Below are 18,391 nucleotides of genomic sequence, written 5' to 3'. Positions count from 1 at the left end.
GATTTTTCTCTACTAAAAAAAAGTTTCAAAAAATGTCAAAATCATGAATCAAAGAATGCAAAAAATGCAAAAAAATGGCTGAAAAAAAATTAATTTTTTTGTTTTAAATTTGGAACAAATATTCAAAAAATACAAATAACATTGTTCGTTTAACTTTTAAAAATCAATAAAAAAATTTTGAAAAAAAAAATTTAAATCCAAAAATTGCCGAAAAGTGTATAAAAACAAACTACATTGTGCCAAAAATATAAAATAAAATGCCCAAAAACTCAACTAAAAGAAATGCCCAAAAAATTTTAGAAAAAAATTTTTTTGACCGACGAAAATTTCAAAAATAATTTTTTGTTTCAATCCCATGTTTCCCTCTCACCGCCTCTTACCTCTCCCCATGTTTTTTTTTGTTACAAAGCAGGTGAAGATTCTAATGATTGTTATTCGTCTCAAGCTCACCAGTTGCCTAGCAACCTCATAACCCGTCATTTCCCCGTCGCCAGTCTCCTTTTCTTTTCATTTTCAGCTTTACTGATAATACACAACCTCCAAAAACTTCAAAAAACTCCAAAAAATCGCAAAAAATGGAGCCCAAATCCGATGACATATCGCTAAAATACTCCCTCCCTTGGTTAATTCTGCTCCAAGTCGGAGTAATTATCACTACACTTTTCCCAATTTCCGCTTTTATCATTGATAACAATGTGCAATTATCAAATCCATGGTTTATATCATTCTCCTTGACAATTTCTCTTATCACTGGGCTACTGATTATGGGAACCGCAGAGTTTTGCGCGGTGTTCAACATGAATCCAAGGTGCCATCCGGAATTGAAGGTAGGTTTTTTTTTTCAATTAGAGGTTACTTACAACGTATGATATGTATAGTATAATAAATAAAAATTTTGAGTTATCAAAAAGTCAACTTTGCAAAAAAAAAACGCTCAAAGTTGACCTAGTTATTGAATTTGAAAAAGGTGCTTCAAGAATGCCTCACCTAACTTTGCAAACTTATATCTTAGTTTTCTCTCATTTATCAAAAAGTTTTTAACTGTCAAAACAATTGCTACATTATCTACTACAATTTTGTAGTTGAACATTCATTCGTATCTTTTAGATTAACCGAGATATATGCTGTCAAAGTTGACACTGTTTTGAATTTGAACATGGTGCATCGACACAAAACTTCTTAGGAATCTCGCCTCTCTGTTAGTTTATCAGAATGTTAACAACTGAAACATTGTTTTTTATAATCTTTCACATAATTTCATAACAAAAATTTAACAGATATTAGGTCTCCAAATAAGTTCCGGGTCAAAAATCATAACTTTGCTCGCTGCGTATCAATTTTTATGAAACTTTGGGAATTTATATTATCAACCATGGTCTTTCATTTGACAATAGTCACAAAATTTTTTGACCACCCCAAGTGGCCTAACTCGGAGCCAATTTTTTCAGGTATTTTTCTGATCTCGCTTCTTTTCAGTTTTCAATTGAGCTTTGTATGCGGAATTTGCTTTGTTTAGAATACATTATTAGAAAACAACAAAAGTTTGGAAAAAAATCTGCCCAAAAAATTTTTTTTGGTTGGTCGTCAAAAAATGTTCAAAAAAATTTTTGTCGAAAATTCTAGATTTTTCCTACAAAAATGATGTAACCAAGTGTAAACTTTTTTTACACATACAAAACATATCAATTTAGTTCGATACACTAAAATGATAGTAGAAAATACAATTTTTTCGGATAATTTTTTAGTTTTTTGAATATTTCTTGAGATTCAAATTTTTAACTCAAATGATTTATATGTGTAAAAATAGTTTACACTTGGTTACATCATTTTTGTAGGAAAAATCTAGAATTTTCGACAAAAATTTTTTTGAACATTTTTTAACGACCAACCAAAAAAAAATTTTTTGGGGGGATTTTTTTCCAAACTTTTGTTGTTTTCTAATAATGTATTCTAAACAAATTTCTAAACTTCTAAAATTTCTAAAATTTCTAAAATTTCTAAAATTTCTAAAATTCTAAACAAAGCAAATTCCGCATACAAAGCTCAATTGAAAACTGAAAAGAAGCGAGATCAGAATAATGCCTGAAAAAATTGGCTCCGAGTTAGGCCACTTGGGGTGGTCAAAAAATTTTGTGACTATTGTCAAATGAAAGATCATGGTTGATAATATAAATTCCCAAAGTTTCATAAAAATTGATACGCAGCGAACAAAGTTATGATTTTTGACCCGGAACTTATTTGGAGACCTAATATTTTAAAAATGGACCAAAATATGAGCTATCAAAATTTGCCTAGTTTTCGAACTTGGTGCATCAACAATTTATGTGCAAGACTATGTACTAGTAAAATATAGTATACTGATAAAATTCTATATTTTTCCAGGTTTGCTGGTGGATCTACAACATACTTCTAGCCATAGTCACACTGTTAAGATTTGTACCCCAAATTGTCATGCTATGTCTGGATGGGTTTGATGTACAGGTTAGTGAATAATTTTCAAAAAGGAAAAGCTATAAAAAGTTGTAATATTAAACATGGTGCATCCAACCTATTTATTTCATTTCAACAAAAAACTGCCAAAAATTATGCATAAATGTGCCCCCTTTAAAGTCGTAGAAATGGAAAAATGCACTGTATATCTAAAGGCGTTAAAAAGCCGCCTGCCTGACCTTAAGGCGACCTCCGCCTGCCTAATAAACGCTCCAGCACTGACAAATTTTGTTCCAGCACTGGCAAAATTTGCTCCAGCACTGACAAAAAAACATATTTGACATCTATTTTTCTACATTTTTGCAATAAAAAGTTTATAAAAATCTTAAAAATACACTAAGATACACACTGACAAAGATTAGCGTGTTTTAAACATGGTGCATCGGCATTTAATTAGACTTTGACAGCTTATCGATTATATGCATCTAAAAGTTGTCAACTAAGAATATAATTGTTATGAATTTTTCTATATTTCTGCAACAAAAATTTATAAAAAATCTTGAAAATCGGCTGAGATCTGAGCCGTCAAAGTTTACCAAACATCGATTAAGTCTGTATCTCATATTTTTAGGGATTTTAGTTTTAAAAAAAAATCAATTTTCAGATAATCTACATCCCAATGATAATATTCAACACCTCATCCGCCCTCTCCATCTCAATTTGCTTCGGGAATCTCCTCATCGAAGACATTTTCCGTTTCAAAATCCGTCTCACCATAATCCTCGTCACCCTAATCACCACAATCACTCTCAATCTCATCGATCTCGTCGTCGCCGCCTTTTTCATCCAAAAAATCAATAAATCAATAAGCGAATCGACGTGGTTCTACGTGTCATGCGGTCTGCTTACTGTAATCCCATTGCTCTTCGGATATTTCGTCGCCAAGATTTTCTTCAAATTCGTCCAAATTTGCGGAAAAGGTGTGAAGAAAGCTCCGCGAGTTGAGCAAGTGATTACTGTAAGCTCAGTGGAAACTGGACCACCTGCCGCTCTCGGAAATGATACAAGGTAAGCCACGTCCCCTGTTAAGCTCCGCCCCTTTATTGGCCCCACTGAAAGGACCAAAATTTAGATTTTTAAAAAAGGAGTTTTTTGTTGGAAAACTTGAGATTTATCAGGTCGTCCCATAAGTTTTTGTACTTTTTTAAAACTTTTTGAACAAGTTCTAAACTGACAGAACAAAATCGAATCTTTTATAAATGCGCATGTATAGTATGTACTACTTGTCAAAATTTTGATGCGTTATTTCAATATCCTCCTGATAACAATCACGGAAACCAGAGCCACAAATAGCGACATACCCAAATAATGGGAGGTGTTTTCCTTCGTCCTGCTATTCACAGGGAATTTATCAATGAACATGAAAACATAGTATTAGTAAAGATAATGATTCAAAATACATGTTCAGTATGGTTAAAATTATCATTAGCACTTATTAGCCGTTTTGGACGTGGACTATTTGGCTCATGTTTATCAAGCACTGAGTGAACATCTTCATGGAATAATTTCTCACTAAAAGTGATGGGATTATTTTGATTGTTGTTTCTAATTTTATATAACAATACTTGCATAGTACAAATACAAACTTCGTTTTACTTGCTGATTTCTCAATCATAAATTAGAAGCCCAACACTATAAATGTCGGGTATCACATGAGGTTGGCCATGTAGATTGTTTGAACGAAGAGGCCACCAGTAAAGTTTGTTAATTTATTTATGATACATATATCCACTTCTAAATAACACTAGACTTAATTATCTATCTTTCATTCCGAGGACTAAATGGACCAATATATGCTTCAATCACTCCTATAGGCAATTGTTAAAAAGTACAAAATAGTGTGGTTACAAAGTTCTCAATTATAACATCTCCCCATGACTGAAAAAATTAAATTTTTTTTAAATTTTGACTGCACATGATGTGCACTTATCGTAAACATACACGATGCACCCGTTCCATTCCCAGCGGCTTCACAGGAATCAAAAACTCGGGCGCCATATTTAATTGGCCTCAACAATTGTGTTTAGCTACAGTAGTTTTTCCGGAATAGTTATACTAAATTTAAAATTATTTAAAACAAGAGTGTGGAAGCATCTACTTGACAGTATATATTAACCATTACTTTAAGCTCTGGGTGGTGTAGAACAAACTCCAGAAGGAATGGTGTAAAAAGCTGATTCTATAGTTACTCGTTTTTCTAAACAACCGCGGGGGCCTGGGATGCCAGAGTTATGTTGCAATAAGGTGACAAGTTGGTGACATGCTACCACTAATATAAAATCTTAGAATTGTCCGAAAAAGTTTTGGGAATAATTCGAAAAAAAGTACAAAAACTTATGGGACGACCTGATAAAAAAAATTTGTTCAACTTGAAATTAATTTTGACTGAAAATCAATAAACCACGCCCATTTTTAGGCTAGGCTCCTATCTTGGCTTCACTCCAAATTCCAAAAATTTTATTTAAAAACAAATGTTTTGCTGAGCAATGAATTTTTGCAAATTGATCAAAAATTAAAAATTTTTAATTAAAATTTTGAAAATAAGCCACGCCTTGGCCACCTCTTTGTGTTAATTTTTTCAGAACATTTTTTTCAAACATTTGGGTATTTTCTTTTGAAATATTATTCTGAGACTGAAAATAATTTATTCTAAAGTTTTGAAATAAGCCACACTTCAGTTTTAGGCTCCGCCACTTTCTTGAATAATTTCTAAAAAAAAATTTTCAGAACATTTTTTTCTCAAAAATTTTGGGATTTTTTATGAAATATTTTTCTGAAACTGAATATAAATTATTCTAAAATTTTCAAAGAAGCTACCGCTTTTGTTAAGCTCCGCCCCTCTCTTGGCTCCACTTAAAGTTACAAAAACTTGATTAAAAACTGTTGCTCTTGATAATTTTGAATTGTTGAAAATTGCTCAAAATTAACAAATAGACTAGCTTCTACAAAAATTTAAAAGAATCTTATCAAATAATTTGAAAAATTACTTTCAAATTTCACTCAAACTTGCAAATTTCTGATCTCGTCAATTAAAAAAAAAAAAAAATTTTTTTTAATTTTTCAGCTCCTCCAGAGCGCCAGAGTGCAAAATTTGTGTGCTCCCTTATTCGGATAAGGACAAAAAACGAACACCGAGAATATTAATTCGCTGTGGACACACAATATGCGAAGAATGTTGTGATAATTTGCTGAAAGTATCGGTTGATCATATTTTGTGCCCATTGTGCCGCCAGCATACTAGTGTAAAAGGTAGGTATGGGAAAAACGATAAATATAGATTTTTTGCGGTGTTTTTTTAAGGAAAAATAATGAAAAATAGTTAGTGAAAGAAAAATAGATTTTATTTTGGGAAAAAATAGTACATTGAAACTTTTCAAAGTTAAAAAAATCTAAAACTTTATTAACTTTTAACGGACTTTCAAGAAGAAAGTTTTGAAATGTTATAAAAAGTCAAAAAATCGATTTTTCCAGAATTTCACAATTTTCAGAAAAAAGCGACCGACTCCCGAAAAACTATGCAATTATGGAAATGGTGTACTACTGTGAGCTGAGTTAGTGGCGGATTTGAGGCCGAAAATTTCAATTCATGTGATTTTTTTTTTAAGTTTTTGCGAATAAAACTAATATTTAACAAAAAATTTATTTCACACTTGACGTTTTTCTTGAGTTTTTTAATTTTAAATGTTTGATAAAAACAAAAAATAATTAATTAAAATACGTGACTTCTTAAACACGTAAAGTACAATTCTATTCCACGTTTACAAGAAGTTCCAGTTCCTTCGCACTCCGTCAATTTGAAATTTTTTCAAACATGGGAGCCGTTAAATTCCTTTCTATCGTTCTACTCTTTGTGGATTTTACCTGCTATGCAATTGCTGGATCAAAGATTGCAGCAAACATGTCGCAAAACGAGCTTGACCAGGAGTTGAACGGGTTTTATTCTGCAACTGAATGAACATCGTCGACGAGTTGCGAAGAGGATGAACGTATTAGGTCTCCAAATAAGTTCCGGGTCAAAACTCATAACTTTGTTCGCTGCGTATCGATTTTCATGAAACTGTGGGAATTTATGTTATCAACCATGATCTTTCATTTGACAATAGTCACAAAATTTTTTGACCACCCCAAGTGCCCTAACTCGGAGCCAATTTTTTCAGACATTTTTCAGATCTCGCTTCTTTTCAGGTTTCAATTGAGGTTTGTGTGCGGATTTTGCTAAGTTTAGTACACAATGTAAGAAAACAAAAAAAGTTTGGAAAAAAATCCGTCCAAAAAATTTTTTTTCGTCGGTCGTCAAAAAATCTTCAAAAAATTTTGCCGAAAATTCTTGATTTTTTATACAAAAATGATGTAACCATGTGCAAACTATTTTTACACGTACACAACATTTAAGTTTAACATTTGGATCTCGATAAATACTCCAAAAACTCAAAAATATTTCAAAAAAGCTATGTTTTCTGTTATTATTTCAGTGTGACGCACTAAATTGAAATGTTTTGTATGTGTAAAAATAGTTTGCACTTGGTTACATCATTTTTGTATAAAAAATCAAGAATTTTCGGAAAAAAATTTTTCTGAAGATTTTTTGACGACCGACGAAAAAAAATTTTTTTGGACGTATTTTTTTCCAAACTTTTTTTGTTTTCTTACATTGTGTACTAAACTGAGCAAGATCCGCACACAAACCTCAATTGAAAAATGAAAAGAAGCGAGATCTGAAAAATGTCTGAAAAAATTGGCTCCGAGTTAGGGCACTTCGGACGGTCAAAAATTTTTGTGACTATTGTCAAATGAAAGATCATGGTTGATAACATAAATTCCCACAGTTTCATAAAAATCGATACGCAGCGAACAAAGTTATCAATTTTGACCCGGAACTTATTTGGAGACCTAATATCAAACATGAATGAAATGGCAAGTGAAAAAGGAATTTCAAATACTGATGTTACATTAATTGTAGGTATTCGTTCATGCTTCCTATTATAACGTTTTCAACTTTGAAAATCTAGTTTCTTTCGATAAACTACTGCCGGCTGAGAAGGATTTGGAAAAGTTTGTAGAGAAGATCACTGGGCCCTTCTTTCTTTGTGCTGGCTGGTTTTTAGTTGACATTATGTTCACTGATTCATTACAAAAAACAATTGGATGTCGATATAAGTGTGAGGAGAATGACGCAATTAATTGTAAAAATGATACCTTAAAGTGTTTTTTTAGTCCATAGTAAGTTTTTTAGCGCTTGATTTATGCATCTAACTCGATAAAACTTTAGTTACCCCGCTGCTGGTTGGCTCAGCAACATAACCACCGGACTTCCTGGATCAGCTTGTGACTCTGATCGTTACAACAACGATGGTCTCTGTTGACTGGGTGCCCCTACTACCACTACTCTCAAGCCTTCTCAAGATGTTCCGAAGTCAGTTGATCAAAAGGATCAGAAGAAGCTTCAGCCAGATTCCACTACGAAGCCCAGCTCAATTGACTCGCCGGTTCGCATTTTTTCGATATTCTCTTCCGGCTGTCTTATTCTACTTTTGAACTTTATTGATATGTATAGAATTGAATAAATTAGTCGGATCTGAATAGAAAATCCGAGAAATTGATTTGTATGTATGATGGTGGAAATTTCAGCGGTTTAGGTTTCAACTCTAAGTTTTAAACATTGCACAGTTCGGAAAGCTGGGACTTTGTTTTTTTAGACTCAAATTGGCTGCTGATTAAAATTGAAGTTCTGAAAATGTTCGGCAATTTCCGTTTTTCTGGCAAATTCGGCAATTTTCCAATTTGCCGTTTGCCAAAAAAATCATTTGTCGCTCACCCCTGGTGTAAACACCAAGTCTTTGACTTCTCGCCATAGTGCAGGAATGAGGCAAAAGGCAGGCAGGTTGGAGGCAGGCGTCAGGCCCATAAACCACGCCTGCCTCCCATAGAAGCCCAAATACCTATAAGATTCATTATGACAATGCTACAACATTCATAATCTGTGAGTCACAAGTCAATCGTGATGTATAATGGTTTTTGAGTCAAATGACGAAAGAAGTTTCGCCAGTTCAAATATATCACGTCTTATCTTTAACAAATTACGGACAAAGTTTACAAACGACCGGAGCAGGTGTGGTCGTGTGAACCAAGCGATCAAAAAATTGATTGTCACGGTTTTCTCGTCGACTAGGTTTCTCTCCGTAGCCTATTATTTCGGGGAAGATGATTTCTGGAGCTTTTGTTATAAAATGGACTCCGATTTTGAAATTAGATATATTTTTAGGTATACTTGGCTTTTTCCAATTATTCAACTTTCAGTATGCGTTGTGTAGCACTTGTTCTTCTTGTGGCCGTAGGCATCTCTCAGGCTGCCTTCCTCCTACCGTACACCCTTCCAAGTGATGTTATCCAAACAATTGCAACCAAGGAAACTCGAAAGAGCAATACGTGCCAAAATATTCAGCTGAACTATTGCCAGAACCAATTCAACACTTTCCTCGGAATCGACGACGCAATTACTTGGCGTGATGGATCATCATTTTTCGAAGCTGTGGAGTCGTATTTGGATATGAATGTGACTGAGCTCATGAAAGTTTGCAAGTGAGTTGGATTATTTGAAAATCTACAAAACAATGACCTACAAAAAATGCGGGATTTTTTTCCGAAAAAAAAGTGACGTCAGCACGTTCTTAACCATGCGAATACGTGTTTTCAGAGTGCCCCATTTCGGTTTGATCTACGAGAATCGCGGGAACTTGGACAGTTCTGAACTGATTCTGCATCAGAAAATTCCCGCATTTCTTGTAGATCAACCCGTGATTTGACAACCTGACACCACCTGTCATCTCCTATATATATATATATAGTTTAAGACTGAAAAGCATAGTAACTTTTAAGTATAGTTGGCTTTTGGAAATTTTTCCAGACTTTTCAGTAAATGTATCTCAAAAACTAGAGGCCTTAACAGTTATACCATCTCCTAAAGTTTTCCTAAGCTTCTAGAAAATTCCGAATGCTTCCAGATTTCTCTAGAAATTTCCAGAATTTTTCAGAATTTCCCAGAGACCAGCAAAACTTTTTAGAAGTTTCTATAAGTTTTCCGTAGTTTCGGCGCATTTCCGAGGATCCTAGATTTTTCCAAAATTAAAAAAAATTTTTTTAAATATTTCCAGAAATTTTTCGATAGATTTAGAGCTTTTTAGAAGTTTTCGCAAAAATTTTGAAGCCAAAATTTTTCCCAAAAAATTCGAATTTCCAGGCAAACTTATTTCTCAGAAAATTTGAACTTCCCGCCGAATTTTTATGAAAAAAAATTCGAATTTCCCGCCAATCATTTTCTCAGAAATTTGAATCCCCCGTTTTTTCCAGCGTCCGCACTCAATTCTACCAGTGCCTGGGAAGCAGCTACTACTCGTGTATCAATCTTGAATATCTCGCCGGACAATCAAATTCTGACTTGGGAAATGGTAAATTTTGGCAAATTGGTTTGTGCCTACCTACACCTACCTGAAAATTTTCCAGCCTTCGACTACGTCAAAACCTTCCGCGGACTCGAGTGGATGTGCAGCGGCGGTTATCGTGGTTTGTATTAAAATTTTTTGGATTTTTTTCTTAAATCTTCGAGAAAATTCCAGAAGTAATCAATCACTGGAGCTGTCTTAAGGATTTCCCATCCTCCGATTCCTATAAAGCCTGCACTCAAACCTTCAATTCAGCAGTTTCTACCTCCAACTACTGCCCGTAAGCTAAAAAAATTGATTTCAAATTTTTGAATTCAAAAAACTTCCAGAGCCGTCGAACAAGCCGGAGCCTGCTTGAGTAATGCTTATCACGCTACTTGCGGAGCCAACGTATGTTACTTCTAGTGGAGACTACAAATACTACAAACTACAAAATTTCAGGCTGGACACTACGGATGCAAGAATTTCAATTCGGCTTTTGACACCTCGTGCTCCGGACTGAAGTGCCTTTTGGACAAGGATTAAATTTTTTGAATTAAGATCTTCTGGAATAAATTTTTTGAGCATTTTTTTTCGAGAACCAAAAAAAGGGGGTGACCTTAGGCTCCGCACACTAAAGGAACTTGCTTCAGGGCAATTGAAACTTGAAAAAAAAACATTTTGAATGAAAAAAAACGTTATAGCAGGAAGAGACGCAGACAACGAGAGTGTGTCTGCGTTTCCTTCTGCGCCAAGACAGTGTGTACTGGAGGGAGACGCAGGCAACGAGAGCGCGCGCGCTGTCTGCGTCTCCCCGCACCTCCCGCACTCTCGGTAGCCTAAACTTCAAAGACACATAACTCCGCGCTGGTTAGAGCTATCGAAAAATTTTCAACTGCAAAAATATTCAACGTGAAATTTTGCGTAGGATGAGTTAAAAATTTCAAAACTTCAAACAAATTCAGCGCCTAAATTTTGAAATTAAAAAACATCAAACAAAATCCTCAAAACTGAATACAATAGACACGCATCATTATGGTAATCATTTTTTCAATTGAAAGTTCAATGACATCTCTTGCTGTTCTAGAGATACACGTTGTTCTAGCAAACGGGGAGAGACGCAGACAACGAGAGTGCGCCCGCTGTCTGCGTCTCCCCTCACCTTCCGCTCTCTCGGTAGCCTACACTTTAAACGCTCATAACTTTTTTCACGGTTGAGCTATCAAAAAATATCCAACTGCAAAATTGTTCAACGTAAAATTTTACATAGGTTAAAATAAAGTTGGAACCATTTTAAACAAACATAACCTTAAAACTTTTAGAATAATGTCCTCGCTTTCTGCGTCTCCACGAGCTCTCTAAACTTCAAACTCTCATAGCTCCTCACTGAGCAAAGCTATCAAAATGTTGCCAAAAAAAAGTTCAAAATTTTATACGAATTGCTCAATTTCCGCCTAATAAGCACAATTTCTCGGTTGATGAAAGTTTTCAATTTCTCACTTCCATTAATCCCGTCTTTGAACTCAAGTATAAAAGGATCACCGGAGCCCCCCGTGGGTTACCCCTGGCAACCCACTTTTGTTTCTCTCATTCCTCCACGGCATCTTAAACCTTTTTCCTAATCAAAGGCTATCCGGTTACCCTAAAAGTACGAAAATGTCGGCCGACTCGTGCATAACTGTCACACTTATCATTGCACTTCATTTCTGCGGGATTATCACAACTTTTCTCCCAATTTCTTCGATTTTCCACGACAATTTTGAATATTTGAATGAAATCTGGTTTTTGGTGTACTTTTACGGATTCTGTGTGTACTCTAATATTCTGTATTGGCTTTATTTCGAGTTTGTGGAGAGAGCAGGTGGGGTTTACGAATATTTTTAAAAAATCTAACGGCCATGACATGTAAAATTTTCCGCTGATCAAATTTGCAGTTGGAAATTTTTTGATACCTCTCACCGTTTAGGAGATAAAGACGTTCAAAGTTAGGGCGCTGAGAGACTGTGAGTGGAGGGGAGACGCAGCGTGCGCGCGCTGTCTGCGTCTCCCCTCCCTCCACACTCTCTCACCTTGCTCAACTTCAAACGCCTGTATCTCCTGAACGGTGAGAGATATCAAAAAACTATCAACTGCAAAAATAATCAGCAAAAAATTTTACACAACATTCTTTAGATCACAGCTCCCGTCGAATTCTGGTATGGACATTCTCGACAGCTAACGGTATGCTAACATTTGCACGATTTGCTCCACAAGTTTACTTTTTATTTGGATATGGTGCATCGGTATTTTTAATTTTTTTAAAGGAGTTTTGGGGTTCAAGCGGCAAAATTTCCAGATTTTCTACATCTTATTTGTCGCCCTGAACTGTGTATCCTCAATTCTACAATTCGGCTGCTTCCACGTATACATCACAAGTTACAAGTACCACAAATACCGTGCTTTTTTTCGTGGCTGGTTTGTTCCAATACTTAACTGTTTGAATTTCGTCCTGGCGCTAATATTTCTGATCAATTTGAATTTTAACGTAATCTCTTTTTATATGGTCAATTCTCTTATTTTCTACTTGGCTATTACTTTTTCCCTACTATTTTTCAAGAAAATATTTTACGCCTGGAAAAGGTTTAAACAAGGATCCCTTGCGTCGGAGTTCTTCAATAAGTATATGAATTTCAAGCTGCCCAATATTTTCCTAGATGGAGTACCTACTGAGTAAGTTTTTTGTGAAAAAATACATGGCTTTGGATAGAGAAAAATATGCTGATCATTTTTGCAGTTGAAAGTTTTTTAATACCTCTTACCGTTTAGGAGATACAAACGTTTAAAGTTGCGAGCGGTGAGAGAGTGTGGAGGGAGGGGAGACGCAGGGTGCGCGCTCTGCCCGCACTCTCCCCCTCCCCCACACACTCTCACATCCTAACTTCAAACCGCTATATCTCCGCGCTAGGTAGAGATATCAAAAGGCTTCCAACTAACAAAATGCTTCAAATTTTAAGTTCTACATTTTTCCAGAACTTGCGGAGCCTACTGTCGCATCTGTCTTAAGAAGTACTCAGAAAACGACACCAAAAGTGTGCCTCGCTTCTTGTTTGCATGCGGCCACACGTATTGCGATGAATGCTGTAACACAATTTTGAAGAAGAAATCGGAATATTCTACAAAGTATTTTTGTGTTTTTTGTGGCCAGCGAACGTTTGGAAGTATTAGGAAGAATTTTGCGGTGCTGGAGGCGATGGATGATAGGAAACATTAATTTTTAGTTTGTTTTTGAGATTAATAAACTGTAATGGAAAATAAAATGGCATTTGACTGATAAGGAATGGCTTATAGACTTTAGAAAATAAAATTGAGGAACAATACTGATAGCTTATCAGTTTGTGGTTCGTGCACAAAATGTTTCAGATGAAGCTTATCAGTACAAAACAATTAGTTCAAAGAATTCTCGGGAGGGAGAGTCCAAACACAGGAATAAACTTGTGGCGATTTGAAAAATGAAAAACGGTTTGGGGTACCCACTGAGTAAATTTCATTTTTATTGCAATGGATAGAGAAAAATATGCTGATCATTTTTGCAGTTGAAAGTTTTTTGATACCTCTCTCCGTTCAGGAGATACAGACGTTTGAAGTTAAGACGTTGAGAGAGTGTGGGGGAAGGGGAGAGTGCGGGCAGAGCGCGCACCCTGCGTCTCCCCTCTCCCCACACACTCTCCTCACCTTAACTTTAAACGTGTGTATCTCTTGAACGGTGAGAGGTATTGAAAAATTTTCAACTGCAAAACTAATCAGCATATTTTTTTCTATCAATTGGCGTGTTTTTAAAAAAAATCAAATAAAAAGTAAGCCACCCTCAATGGCTAGGAAAATATTGGCCAATTTAAAATCCATATACGCTTCTTTATTTTTGCAGAACCTGTGAGGTGTCGGCCGCTACAAATTTTTGCAGAATTTTTTAGTTTTCCTATGAAAAAAGTTCAGAAACTACAAAAAACTATATTATAATATAAATTTCCATGCTCCGCAGAGCGATTTTTTCTCGTTGCCTAGTGAAGTGGCAGCTCATCATCATTTCATTTTTGAATTCGTTTCCAATTTCATTTGTCATTATTCGCTTTTTGGGCTTCTTCCCTCTAAAAACATGCGAAATATCCTATTTTTGACAATAATTGGATTTTCCCAAGCGAATTTTTTGGTGAGAAGCCTTACAAAACTCAAAAAAAGCTCAAATTTTCAGCCAGATTCCATCTATTCCTTCCAACTTTCATGTTTGGACACCACTAGTTCTTCGACCACTGAAGTTCCTGCAACTACTACACCAGTGAGTTTGGAATTTGTTTCGTCAGCTCATACGACGCAAAATGTTCTGCTGATTATTTTTGCAGTTGAAAATTTTCTGATATCTCTAACCGTTAGGAAGATACAAGTGTTTATAGTTTAGGCGTCAAAAGAGTGTGGGGTGAGGGGAGAGTGCGAGAGTGCGCGCGCTGTCTGCGTCTCCTCTCCCCCTCCACTCTCTCACCACTCTTATCTTGAAACCTCTGTAACTTTGCACTGGTTAGAGCAATCGAAAAGTTTTCAACAGACAAAATGTGTAAAATTTTAAGATCTACATTTTTTTTAGTTGAAAATGTTTTCCTAACTCTGAAATTCTTGGAATTTTTCCAGACAAAAACAGTGTTCAACTTTAATTTAACCTGCCCCACCACATCCACTGTCATGCCTACAACTACTGTGAGTTGGAAATTTTTTCATTCCGGACACAGAAACAGATTTTCAGATCGAAACCTCCAAATCCGAGCAGTGCGGAGCAAATAGGAAGACAACTAGCATGAGTTTCCAAAAATCTTTTGTTAGTTTCGGGCGTAGAATTTTATACTGATCAGTTTTGTAGTTGGAAGTTTTTTGATACCTCTGCTGGGAACCGAGATACAGAGGTTTAAAGTTGGAGAGGAGAGAGGGGGAGACGCAGACGACGAGAGTGCGCGCGCTGTCTGCGTCTCCCCCTCGCATCCACTCTCGTCACTTCCAACTTTAACTCTATGTATCTTCGTTCCCATGAAAAAAAAAATTTCCAACTAACAAAATACTCCAAATTTCAAAATCTACAATTTCAGGTCACCGGCGCCTGCCTCACCTACCCCTTTATCGGACAATCCCTTACCTACCGTAACCAGGAGGATCTAGCAGCTCAAGATTACTCGAAGATTATGACTTTTAAGGCAATTACGTATATAACCAGAGAGCAGTATTCAACTCAAATAGAGGATTTCTTGAAGTTGAGCCCGAGTTTGAATGTTTTCGTGGTGCAGTTTGATGGGACCTCGGTAAGAAAATAGCTGATAACTTTTTTGTGAGGAGAGATATCAGAAATTTGTAAACTAAAGAAATATAGCCCTTAAAATTTTCTACATTTTGTTAATTGAAAACTTTTTAATAGCTATTTTTTCCAAGGAGTTATGCGCTTTTAAACTAGACGCGCTCAGAAGGAGTAGCTCAAATTCTTATCATTAAAGGCGCATAACTCCGCGGAAATAATAGCTATCAAAAAGTTGTCAAATATAAAAATGTGTAAAATTTTAAGCACTACAAATTGTTAGTTGAACATTTTTGAAAATCAAGATTTTCCGCGGAGTTATGCTTATTCCAGAGAGCCGTCCTCCTAGACGCTGCCCTACAAAACTCGTGCTCCACCGACACATCTGACTGCCTGGATTTCAAGTATGAAGATGTGAACTCAATTTTCTTCACTATTTGCTGGGATTCCAAAAACTATTCGAATGGGCTTTATATTGAAACTTTGTTCGATCAAATATTATTGTAAAAAATCGCAAAAATCCATAATTGTGTTAATTATCAAATGTAAAATTCCATGCTCAACTTTTTTACAATTTAAAGTTTTTTGATATCTCCAACCGTTAATGAGATACGGGCGTTTGAACTTGGCGAAGAGAGAGAGAAAGAGAAGGGGGAGAGACGCAGACGACGAGAGCGCGCGCGCCGCCTGCGTCTCCCCTCCCCACACTCTCTCGTCACCGCTAACTTAAAACGCATGTATCGGGAGATAACTAGGTTCGAAGTCTGAATTTTGAGATTTTTGAGTTTTGTTTTAGGAAATTAGAATTTTATTGTAACAGGAAAGGATGTATTAACTGATTTTTCTGTGAGAAAAAAGTATAAAAAAGTTTGGAAAAAATTTTTAAAAATGTCCAAAAAAATTTTTTTTAGATAACTTATACCGTGAAATTTTTTCAAATTTCCACTATTTCCAATTACTCTTTTCAAAAATACCCTCTTAATCAATTTTTTCGCTCCTTCACGCCTTCAAGCCCCTATGACGTCACCAATCCCCAGTGAAAGGGGCCCATGCCTACCCCTGCTAAAAACTACAATATACCCCTAAAACCATCCCGTGAGTAATCAAAAATCGCGTCTAGCGCAAGCTTCCGGCTGAAAAATGCAAAAATCCCAAAAAAAACCGCCCAAAATCGTGCAAAATCTCAGAAAACTGGGCGGAAGAGGACACAAATTCGCCTCTTTGGAAGAGGAAATTACGTCGTATTGTATCGAATGACACCTCTCCCGCGCAACACGATATATATAGGGGACCTTTAAATGGAATAAGACCTATTTGCTAAATTTGGAAATTTGTTGGAAAAAAAAATTTTCTAAACAAAAAAATTTTTGTTTCGGAAATTTTTTTTCCAAAAGATTTTTCCGAAATTTTCTACTATTTTTCATCTAAAATGAACGGATTAAACCACTTATGTAAGTTATTGTTGGATTCAGGACCCACGTGGCCTAGAAACCCCATATTCGGGCTCAGTGGCCTAGAAAATCCAGAAAAGTTAGGCCACGCATGGTTTTTAGCAGAAAACCGTTTTTTTTTTCAATTATGTTTCGTAGAAAACATGCATAATTTCATGGATTCCCCAAATTTTTCTTAATTTTTCAGACATGGCTGAGAAAAAAAACCGGAAAAGTTAGGCCATGGGAAATTTTTCACAAAAAGTGAAATTTTTCCGTGAAGAATCTATTTTTTTCAGTTTTAGTATGAAAAATTTGAAAAATTTCGTTGCTTTTCAATAAAAAACTAATTTTCAGACGTGGCCTAGAAAAATAACCGGAAAAGTTAGGCCACGCAGCATTTTTCTAGAAAATTGCAAATTTTTCGAGAAACGCGTTATGTCTTCACTTTTAATTTTGAAAAACGTGCTTAATTTGCTTTTTAATCAAATTTTTTCAAATTTTAAGACGTGGCCAAGAAAAACCAGCTGAAAAAATAGGCCACGAAATTTTTCTTCGAAAAGCTCCATTTTTCCGCGATTTCGCCGCTGGAAATTAACTTTCGGCCAACGTTTCTGTGAAAATTATTTTTTAAAACTCTAAATATCTGCCAAAAAACCACTGTGGCCTAAACAATTCCATTGATTTTTCCAGTATTCTTCTTACTTATCGTCACGTTTGCCGGATTTTCATTTTCCCGCCCCGACCACCATTCGAGGAACTGCAAAGTAAGTGCGCTCTAGCGAACAACGAAGCTGCAAACGCGCTCCATTGAGAATTTTGCTTAAATGGTGGAAATCTCGGGGGTTTCTGGAGATATATCGATTTTTATTCGATATTTCGCTGAAAAAAATTGAAAAATTTGAGAAAAATCATTCAAAACCCTAGTTTTTCGCCGATTTTTTCCGCATTTTTTCAAGAATTCGGAATATTTTTTGATTTCCAGGCTTACCGACGACCGGCTCTAAACGAAGTGCTCACGAGAATATGCCTACTTTGCCATGAAATGTTTTCAGTCGACCAGCCGAATCTAGCCGCCGAGTGCAGCTCGAATTGCTTCAGGAATCCGGCGTTTAACAAGTGTCTCAACTTTTTTAGGCCGAAATTTTCTCCTTTTCTGGGTTCCACGTGATAAATAAATTGGTTTTAATCGTTAAATTTGAATTTTAATTGACTAAAATTGGTTAAATCGAGAAAAAAAAAGAAAAGAACCACAGTGCGGAGTCGAACCCCGGTGTGTTGCGTGAAAGGCAAAAGAGTTACCAGCAAAGCCACAAAGCAATGTGAACGTAATTTTGAGAGGCGTATACATTGTAGCCATAAATGCTTATTATCTCGATAGCGTATAATATTAATAATTGAGAATTTTGATGTCATTTTCAGTTTAATCTACCAGTATTCTTCTGTAATTTCGCACATTTTGAAGAAATCCCTTGAAAACTTCGCATTTCTATTTAATTCAAAGATTTTAATAATTTTTCTTGAATGTAAAACAAGAAAAGTAATATTTCATTAATTTTTCAACAATTTAGATTGAAAACTCTCTTTAAAACCGCCTTTCTCACCAATTTTTGCTAATTTCAAAGCTTCTCATTCCTCCTTGGAGTACGGTCATCAATCCCCGCCCTTCCAAGTGCGCATTCGAGTCCGCAAACGTCAAACCCGACGCCATATTGCGTACAGGCCAAATTATTTATTTCGGCACC

General features: G+C 35.7%; 6 protein-coding genes and 1 non-coding gene across 9 annotated transcripts; 6 read left to right on the top strand and 1 right to left on the bottom strand.

The window, feature by feature from the left end:
* The first annotated feature begins 481 nt into the window (after nt 1-481).
* Y53G8AM.7 (RING-type domain-containing protein) lies at nt 482-6,069 on the top strand. The gene is made up of 5 exons (NM_065280.2): nt 482-827; nt 2,383-2,481; nt 3,095-3,498; nt 5,555-5,739; nt 5,979-6,069. The coding sequence occupies exons 1-5, from the start codon at nt 576-578 to the stop codon at nt 6,044-6,046; spliced, it is 1,008 nt and encodes a 335-aa protein (NP_497681.2). The 5' UTR covers nt 482-575; the 3' UTR covers nt 6,047-6,069.
* A 1,323-nt stretch (nt 6,070-7,392) lies between these two features.
* Nucleotides 7,393-7,853, top strand: Y53G8AM.6 (uncharacterized protein; the record flags this gene model as incomplete). Its single annotated transcript, NM_001381804.1, has 3 exons — nt 7,393-7,404; nt 7,451-7,710; nt 7,760-7,853. 3 exons carry the CDS (start codon nt 7,393-7,395, stop codon nt 7,851-7,853), a joined length of 366 nt encoding a protein of 121 aa, NP_001368041.1.
* Nucleotides 7,854-8,777: 924 nt separating this feature from the next.
* Nucleotides 8,778-10,495, top strand: nspg-7.2 (DUF19 domain-containing protein). Its single transcript, NM_065277.2, has 6 exons — nt 8,778-9,069; nt 9,838-9,935; nt 9,991-10,050; nt 10,104-10,209; nt 10,259-10,319; nt 10,371-10,495. Exons 1-6 carry the CDS (start codon nt 8,789-8,791, stop codon nt 10,452-10,454), a joined length of 690 nt encoding a protein of 229 aa, NP_497678.1. The 5' UTR covers nt 8,778-8,788; the 3' UTR covers nt 10,455-10,495.
* A 1,013-nt stretch (nt 10,496-11,508) lies between these two features.
* Y53G8AM.4 (RING-type domain-containing protein) lies at nt 11,509-13,218 on the top strand. The gene is made up of 4 exons (NM_065276.4): nt 11,509-11,769; nt 12,081-12,190; nt 12,244-12,617; nt 12,918-13,218. Exons 1-4 carry the CDS (start codon nt 11,565-11,567, stop codon nt 13,156-13,158), a joined length of 930 nt encoding a protein of 309 aa, NP_497677.1. The 5' UTR covers nt 11,509-11,564; the 3' UTR covers nt 13,159-13,218.
* An 822-nt stretch (nt 13,219-14,040) lies between these two features.
* Nucleotides 14,041-15,723, top strand: Y53G8AL.3 (CUB domain-containing protein; the record flags this gene model as incomplete). Its single annotated transcript, NM_001381803.1, has 6 exons — nt 14,041-14,094; nt 14,137-14,220; nt 14,568-14,633; nt 14,680-14,751; nt 15,017-15,226; nt 15,550-15,723. 6 exons carry the CDS (start codon nt 14,041-14,043, stop codon nt 15,721-15,723), a joined length of 660 nt encoding a protein of 219 aa, NP_001367927.1.
* Nucleotides 15,724-16,537: 814 nt separating this feature from the next.
* Y53G8AL.4 (Apple domain-containing protein) lies at nt 16,538-17,845 on the top strand (the record flags this gene model as incomplete). 3 transcript variants are annotated; one of them, NM_001312978.3, is made up of 3 exons in its annotated part: nt 16,538-16,667; nt 17,340-17,413; nt 17,632-17,845. In NM_001312978.3, 3 exons carry the CDS (start codon nt 16,646-16,648, stop codon nt 17,815-17,817), a joined length of 282 nt encoding a protein of 93 aa, NP_001299907.1. The 3 variants fall into 3 exon arrangements, 2 of the variants coding, with proteins under 2 accessions (NP_001299907.1, NP_001122732.1); NR_132449.1 differs by lacking the exon at nt 16,538-16,667 and having other exon boundaries at nt 17,632-17,817; NM_001129260.2 differs by lacking the exons at nt 16,538-16,667; nt 17,340-17,413 and having other exon boundaries at nt 17,692-17,817.
* A 78-nt stretch (nt 17,846-17,923) lies between these two features.
* mir-4936 lies at nt 17,924-18,033 on the bottom strand. The gene has a single exon (NR_052166.2). It is a non-coding gene; the product is annotated as a pre-microRNA mir-4936 (primary transcript).
* Nucleotides 18,034-18,391: the final 358 nt, after the last annotated feature.

This window comes from Caenorhabditis elegans, chromosome III (genome assembly GCF_000002985.6).
Source record: "Caenorhabditis elegans chromosome III".
Classification (NCBI taxonomy): Eukaryota; Metazoa; Nematoda; class Chromadorea; order Rhabditida; family Rhabditidae; genus Caenorhabditis; species Caenorhabditis elegans.
Note: the sequence above shows the minus strand (reverse complement) of the source record. Positions and strands in the feature narration are given on the sequence as shown.